The sequence below is a fragment of the Phalaenopsis equestris genome, unplaced genomic scaffold (assembly GCF_001263595.1).
Source record: "Phalaenopsis equestris unplaced genomic scaffold, ASM126359v1 Scaffold001231, whole genome shotgun sequence".
Classification (NCBI taxonomy): domain Eukaryota; kingdom Viridiplantae; phylum Streptophyta; class Magnoliopsida; order Asparagales; family Orchidaceae; genus Phalaenopsis; species Phalaenopsis equestris.
Window position 1 is genome coordinate 73777 of NW_018165670.1, and position 8998 is coordinate 82774.

An 8998-nucleotide genomic window follows, 5' to 3' on the forward strand; every position below is an offset into this window, starting at 1 on the left:
GGAAGTTAAAAGTGGGACTCACGGATGCGAGACATGTGTTGATTGAACTAACAGTGGCTGAAGACTACACCCAAATTTTTTCTAAGAAATATCTTAATGTCGCAGACAAATCAATGAAGTTACTCAAGTGGTCTCCTGATTTCGATTCAAATCATGAAACTCCCACTGTATTGGTATGGTTTATTCTACTTGGACTCAAGTTGTATTTTTTTCACCATCAGGTTCTCTACTTTATTGGGGCCATCCTTGGGGATCTTTTAAAGCTAGATCTGTCTACTCTCAACCTAACCAGATCTTCGATGACCAAAATACTTGTAGAAAGGGATATGACTTTATATGATGCTACTGAAGTCTGGCTGGGCACAACTCATAATGGATATTGACAACAAATCGTTATGGAACACATACCCCCATATTGTACCCACTGTAAGATGTTTGGGCATATCCTTGATAAATGTCACAAGTTTCATCATAATTTGAAAGCTAAGGTTCAAGTGAATAAGGATGGGTCTAACTCCATAGCTCTGGACATTTTAGTTCCACCTGAGGAGGATATTGTTGCCCCTGTGGCCCCCCCATGAAACTGCTGTTACTGTTACTGTGAGTGATGTGATGCTGACACCTTTAAACCCCATAGAAAACAATACTGGTGGACTATTACCTCCCGTCTTATTGATGTGTTATTCCCGTGTTATTGCAGTGTTATTGTGGACTATTACCTACAAAGGACAGTGTTCTGAATGACAATCAAGAGAACCTCGCAGCTCCCCCTCTTCAGGAAGTATCCGGTGTAGAAGCAACCCGTACTTCACAGATATTAGAACCTATTGTGGGTACTACGGTTGGTAGTCCTTCTGCTTCAATTCTACCACCTCGTCAAACTGATTCTTCGGATGAGGAATGAAAGGTTTACACTTTCAGGTACGCTTTCAGGAGGAAGAAGAAGAATGGAGATCTGCTTGAGCTCAGGAGTCGTATGGATGATATTTTGGTTACGTTGTCGGGTAATGATACACACCTTACCAATCTGCTGGCTGGATTCCTTCCGAGAACTAGGACCAAAGGCCAAACAAGATTTCGATGACCTCCTTTTTTTTCAGTGCCCGGGTGTTTTGAGCTTTTTTATTTTTATATGTACTCTTTTTTTAACTTTTTTGGGTGTGTTGTATCGTGTGGGTTGGGTGCCTAATTTTAGACCCACCCATACAATCTATCTGTATCTTTTCTCTTTAATATATTAGCCCTTGGGCTTATTAAAAAATACACACACACAGATATATATATATATATATATATAGATAGGAAGATTTACATACACCACTCAATTCCTATGCATTTACACACCTAACACCTAAACTTTAATTTTTCCATATATCGTCTTTCTGTTGGCATGAAAAAGAAAATTTTACTTTTAAAAAGTTAAAATAGTTGTATTAGAGAGAGAGAGAGAGAGAGAGAGAGAGAGAGAAAACACAAGGGCTAATATTTTAAAGAGGAAAAGTTACAGATATGTTTTATGAGAACTTATACTAAATCCCAATAAAGCAAAGACACATAAAGATAAAAAACAAAAAAACCACCAACGGGTCCCACTTTAGTCTTCCCTCTGCCTATAGTTCTTGGAAAGGAGCCGACTAACAAATTGGTAAGGTGCGTACCATTACCCGAAGTAACGAAAGTATCAATCATCAGATTCCTGAGCTTAAGTAGGTTTCCATTCTTCTTCTTTCTCCTGGATGTGTAGACTTGTCATTCCTCACTCGATGATTGACTCGTCTGATCAATTGATTGGTCCAAAGGTGGTCGGACATGTGTAGGCTGTTGCACATCATGATCTCTATGAGCCCGAGTAACATTAACATCTTGCTGGTTTCAGATCCATGCCCTCTATTGGTGGAAGATCTTTCAGCGACAGTCATTTTATCAACTTCTTGTAAAATCAATTGCACTATACCCGTAACTTAGTAACTTGGTATTCTCATTTGTCTTGTTCTGATTTTCATTTTTATTCAAAATATTTTCAGATTTGTCTTTTTGAGAGATTGATCTTCAGTACTTTCTGATGCTCCTTCAAACATATTCATTTATATTGGCATAATTTATTATTCAAATACAATTTATCATATAATAATCATGTTGTGCATGCATAATACCATAAGTTGTATGTGATACTCCCCCCAGATTCATCCATCTATAGCTCTGTATAAATGTTCTTGTTCTTCGAAATCCAACACGATTTCATCATTCTCTTAATTTAATAACTATGCTTTGATACCACTTTCTATCGCACCCCAACTGACCCCCCTCTGTAAGGGTCTAGTCAGACTAACTCTCATCAACCTTCGCCCTGACTTGCATAATCAGGATCTAATATGTGATGAGCAAACTTATATGATACATTGCTTTTCATAATTCATTTATATATACATACTCAGAAGTGTAAAAAAATTAACCCTCAAAACATAAAAACTATACAGAGCTATAAAATCCAACCTAAATAAAGTACGTACCCAAACGATGTACAATCTCTCAAAGTTGTACAATGCAAAAACTGTATAAATCACGTGGCTACTCGCTCTGATACTCATTGCTTCTACTTGGAAAGCAACAATGTAGAGTGAGAAACAACGAGCTTATCAAAATAATCAAAGCTAAAATAAGATTTTATGCATAAAAAAGAACCTATGTGCATGCTCATATGAAACTGTATATACATACATACAACTCACAACTTACTGGAATCATAAAGAATGGTCTAACTAGATTGCCGCAAACTTATATGATACATTGCTTTTCATAATTCATTTATATACATACTCAGAAGTGTAAAAAATTAACCCTCAAAACATAAAAACTATACAGAGCTATAAAATCCAACCTAAATAAAGTACGTACCCAAACGATGTACAATCTCTCAAAGTTGTACAATGCAAAAACTGTATAAATCACGTGGCTACTCGCTCTGATACTCATTGCTTCTACTTGGAAAGCAACAATGTAGAGTGAGAAACAACGAACTTATCAAAATAATCAAAACTAAAATAAGATTTTATGCATAAAAAAGAATCTATGTGCATGCTCATATGAAACTGTATATACGTACATACAACTCACAACTTACTGGAATCATAAAGAATATTAAAAGAAAGCAGGTAGTATAAAAATCAGGACTACTGTTTAAATTATGTATAGTCGTAAGCATGAAATCATAAGTATAATTAAGCATGTTCATAAGATGTTCATTGTATGTAATCATAAGAATGTCATTTCATAATAATGACACTTGTAAATGTATATGCTTCAACTATTTTCATATCATGTCATCATGAGTTGTCACCTTGCCCTAAAGCCATAAAAAAATATCGATAAAGATTGTCCCTTGCTCTCACAACATAACAGTAATCAATAGTCATCTAATGCCAACGATTCCCTATATTATATTCTGATCAAGCGATTCAAAATTTTGTCACTGCATGAGCACCAAGCGTCGTGAATATCACATTGTACAACATACTTGCAAGTACTCACGTAATAATATACCCATAACATCTCTTGTGAAATTTTTTAAAATATAATACCTGTAACAAATTTTGATAGACATTTCATATATCACATGTATGAAACTTAGCTAACGAATTCCTTTAGGCAATTATTTAATAAACATAGTCACATGTATCATAGAATAACAACATCATATGTATCGTGAGAGAAATCAATTGATATTCGTACATTCCAAGCAGATATTCATCTACAATATGCAAGAAGTCTAAATGTACCAGTTTCGAATACAAAATTATATAAAATCTACAGAAGGTTATTTTTTTTTAAATTAGCATAAGATTATTTCACTTAAGTTGATGGAACAGCTCTATGATGAGTTCCCAAATGCTCGTCTTATGCCCACCACCTCAAATAAACAACATGAGAATTCATAGAGGTCGTAGGAATTCATAAAATTTTAGCTTGTATCGTGATTTAACCTAAAACATACCTTAAATGTGCTTCTCGGTATAAATTTGCCCTTCTGAAATTGCCTATTATTTTTCAAACTCGTCCTAAGATATCAAATCTTCCTGTCCCTGCATTGATTTTGTGCTAAACACTTTACAAAAGCTCTCAAACTACTTTCAACATTTTTGACATAAGTTCGGTGCCTTCAACGGCTATCAGAAACCAAAAATGCTCAAAAATTGAGGCAAAAGTCAAAATGAAAGCAAGAGGAAGGAAATGAGTGTCTCAAATGACGTGAGAGAGGGATTCATACTATTTGATTTCATTCCCAAAGCTTGAAATACCGTTTGAGGCATTCGGCTATGTGCCCAATTCGCGCGGTTGCTCTTTGTTCGCGACTTTGCTACAGTGCACGAGTCGCGTAGACCGCGGGAAGGAGAATACGAAAGAGTTGAGGGAGCGCGACACTATGCAGCTTCCCTATATGCCACTCACCCCCTTTCTACAGTGAAGGATCACAACTGAGCGAGTGAAACGAGGGAGAGGAATGGGAGTGTGGTACTTAAGTAAAATCACAAACGATCATAGCCGTTGGATCTCATCCAACGGCTGCATGCTCTCGAAAGTACCGTAAGGTCGACTATGAAGAGTAATGAGGCGGGATTAGAGGGAAATTAAGGTTTATTTAATTTAATTATACTTATAAATTTAGAATTTTATGTCTTTCAATCAAAACATAATTAGTATGTAGGGCTTTATATGAAACTGATCAATTTCTTGAATAGAATTCTATAAAATTAATTTGGTTAAGTTTTGAGAGGTGGGAAATTTGGGCTACTTATAAAATTTACCAAACATTACCTGGTTCTCAAATTTTAGGCGTTACACACAGTTAGTGCAAAATGTTGGACCGTTTTTCTCAGTTTCTTTGACCTTCTACATCTCAATTCTGGATGAGATAATTCACTACAATATTGCTACAATAGAGCCATTCAATTTTATCATTTTACCCGTTTTAATAAAAATGACCATACCGTTTTATTAGTTAAAACATGCTTAAATATCATTTTTTTTTAAATTTTTTGTCCTTTCTAACCTCCGTTCTGGATCTGGGCAAGTATGTGGATTTTTTAACTGCATACTTGCAACTTTACAACCCTCTTACTGTTCTGGAGTAAACTTTGGAAAGTTGGCAACAACACTTACTAGCATAAACTTTGAAAAGTTGGCTACCCCGCTTACTAGCTCGAATTTCAGAGAGATTTTCGTGAATGCTAGTTGCAATTGATACTTATTGTTTATTCAGCTTGCCCATTTTCCGAATTTGTTGTATTCTCTTTTAAATATTTTTTTACCTATCTTAACTTGTTTTGATTCGATTATTTGTTTGTTGTATGCCAATATTAAATTGCTGTTTTTTTTTGCTGGTTTATTTTGCAGAGGCATGCAGGCGTATGTGCTGTTTAACATGCTCAATTCCTGATTTTACTTGCCTCTCGGCTGCAAAGGTTGTACTCTTTATGCTTATTTAGAAAGACTAATGGACTGCTAACCTTGCCCATCTCTTCTTTGCCCATTGATTTTACTCCGAAAATTTCACCATTTTTTATTATTAAAAATAATCATTAAACATTGTTTAGAGGTTGTTTGGTTTGTTGAAAAATAAATGCAATGTAAAAGGAATGCAGTTTTAGAATAATGTATTCTGTTTAGAATATTTTGGACTCATTTGATTCTATGTGAAATAAATACAAAACATAACATTTTTTTTTGGTATGGTTTAAAGAAAAAAGAATTCAGTTTAAAATAAACATATTAAAGTCCACGACAGTGAGCGGCTAGCAGTTAGCGGTGATGGCAACGTAGCAGGCAGCAAGCTGTTGAGGGAGGGCACTACAGCGGAGACAACAACGGCAATGAGAGAAATACAACTCCTTTTGACAAATCTTTTATTTTATTATGATACTTAATATCAAGTGTTAGTATTTCTTTTTTTTTTAATAAGCTCATCTAGTCCGATTTTTATTTCCCATTGCGCAGATTATCATTATAGTTTCTTATCTATCATAAAATATATGACAATTTTTTTATCATTTTTTTCTGTTATATTATTTTTTATGCTTTTCTTGCTTAACTGGGAATGTATTTGTATGCTTTTCTTCCTTAATCGTGAATATACCTATTAACGATCAACTTTATTAACATGCACCAGAAACACAATGTATCATGAAATATTCAATATTTGTATTTGGTTATGTATTTTTATATAATTCTATGACTGAAAATAACCGGTTGATCATTTAAATGAATTAAATAGTACAAACGGAATCACATGCTCAACATGAAAATATTCTGAATGCATACACTTAATAAGTTTAAAGCATTTGAAAGTATTAATTCTACAAATTATTTTCTTTTTATTTCAGAATTAAGTATCTCATCTCAATTGTAGGGTTAGTCTTGTGATGAAATATTTCCCTCTGCTCATTTTGAGCTCGTTTCCTTTCATATACCACCACAAAATGACCTTTCCTTGTAAATTTTCCTCACCTACAATATTCCCAATCAAGTATAACTGTTGAAAATAATAGAAGACATCAAATTTATGTCCCCAAATTTGACTTCCCTTACCTTTTCCTTCTTTTCCTTCTCATTATTGTCTTCTTTTTTTTGTCTTTTTCCTCCTATTCTCATTTCCCCTTTTAGGATGCCACCCAAAAGTTTCTAGCTCTTTGTTTTGACCTCTTGTGCTCGAGGAAATGGAGATTACGGGAAGGTGAAATCAGAAAATGGTAATGCTTAATAATCAAGACATTAGAAAAATTCATCTCAGCTGCACAATACTTGTAAGAGGATCGGCCCAACCATGTCTACAAAACTTGAATTGGCTGGGAAAATTTAGGGTCTGATCGACCTCCTTTTTTGTGCGCCTGGATAGATGCTAGAATGTTTGCTCATTCCCTTGGGGTAATAGTGTCTTTGTTTTCTTCCTTGGAAACCTTTGGATCCTCATAAAACGATGACAAATCAGCGATCTAGAAGTTATTGGAGATGTTCTAGTCCCTCATTAAATCAATCTTGTATTCATTTTTTATTTATTTCCTAATAATCTTAATCGAGTTATCAGTCCTTTGTTTGTATTATCAAATGAAACTTTTTCTTTTATTTTTTGGCATGGTGAACACTCATATCTAACGCTTTAAGATTATTCACTTTATTTCTAACCAATGTACTTTGTATTCGAGCGCAACGAAAAACCTTTCGTTCTTTGATCTAATCCACACCAAATCTATCCTCTTGAATTCCATAACGTTGCTTAACTTGTTTGCTTGTTCTAATATTTTGTATTTTCTTGGTTAATATTTTGGGTGCGACCATACCAGCACCAGTGCACCGGATCCCTACCAGCACCAGTGCACCGGATCCCATCAGAACTCCGCAGTTAAGCGTGCTTGGGCGAGAGTAGTACTAGGATGGGTGACCTCCTGGGAAGTCCTTTTTACCGACCCCACATAGTGGGATTAAGGCTTTGTTGTTTGCTGCTTAACTTGTTTGATTGTTCTAATATTTTGTATTTTCTTGGTTACCTTTTTACTTGCTCATTTAGTGCCCGAATCTCTCTGATGTTGTTTGGTTACTTTTTTTACTTGCTCATTTAGTGCCCGAATCTCTCTGACTCTTGCCACTACATTGGTGCTAAATTCAATAGCAGGAAGTATCAAAGTTAATTCTAATGGTGTGAAAGGTTTCCAACTGTATGCAATCTCGAAAGGGTTGTGACTTGCGGATTGACTAGTGGATCTATTGTAAGTAAATTCAAATTGTGGAATAATTACATCACACTACTTGATGTTTTTGCTCAAAAAACACTCGAGGAGATTTTCCAAACTATGATTCACCATTTCCTTTTGTCCTTTTGTTTTTGGGTGTTTTATTGAGTTGGATTGGAACTTCCTTACATGGTCTTCCACGAATAAAAAATTGCATTTGGAGCATTACTTCTCCTAGAAATTTGATAGATTCATATCATTTGATCGTAATGTTTTGACTACTTGTAGTGGGACATTGCTTTGCTTTATTTTCTTACATATGTGCTAGATGACTTTTATCTCATCATCTTCTTTTTTCCTTTGGTGGAACTAAAACCTTTTTCAATAAATTTTAATGCAATTTGCAAACTTTCAAGGGTTTTAGCTAAGTGGCATATTATACATTGCTGAATATGTCTCGTCGTATTTCATATCAGTCTTGTATAGTAGTTCTTTTTCACTGAGAAAAGAGTCTTGTCCCAGCCAAACTATCTTGTCAAGATGCAATACTTTTTACAAAATGACGTTTAGTCGAAAGTCACCCTCTCTTCTCTTATATTCAATGCCCAATCAACAGGACATTGGCTCTTCGCTGCTTAAGGCTTCTTGGTTAAAAGGGTTTTCATTGTCTTATATTGGTCATCCATATGAAATTGCGTAATCTCGCCATTTTTGTCTTCATTAAAACTCAGCGAAGCTACACTATAATTGGAGGACTTCTCATTGCATACTTCCATAGAAAGTTCTTGAACCAATCTTTGTGGATTTCTCCTTGCAGCATGATACATCTTCTCGAGTTAGGGTTTTTACTTAGGTGTTGGATCTCGTATAAGGATAAAGTTTAAGTTTAGGTTTACGTGGAGGATCTAGTTATGGTTTATACGCTAGGTTTTGAATTTTAGGAAAAAAATTGGATGTAAAGGCTTTGATATCAAATGACATCATTTTAGGTGATATCGAAATTAGCACAAACCATAATAGAATTGCAAATATTATTGTTAAAATTTAAATAGGTTACAACAATGACTTATCAAAATAGGAAATAAAAGACAACGAACATAAAAAGACACCCTAAGGCAAATGTGAAGGAGATGGAGGGCGACTGGACAACAAGTCGAGGTTTAATGGAGAGGTTTTTGTCAAGGCAGGAGAGTGGAAGTGAGGGATTAGCAGTAGCCGGGAGACGGTTTGAAAGCTGGTGGCTTTTGTGTGGGTATTGCAGCGGGGATTGTTGTAGG

General features: G+C 35.0%; 1 protein-coding gene across 1 annotated transcript in view; it reads left to right on the forward strand.

Annotated features, from left to right (window-relative positions):
* Window positions 1-8998, forward strand: part of LOC110033596 (DNA mismatch repair protein MSH1, mitochondrial) — a 158333-nt gene that overhangs the window by 73720 nt on the left and 75615 nt on the right. Inside the window, 1 exon segment of the mRNA XM_020737633.1 lies at window positions 5392-5459. Within this exon segment, the coding sequence (XP_020593292.1) occupies window positions 5392-5459 (68 nt within the window).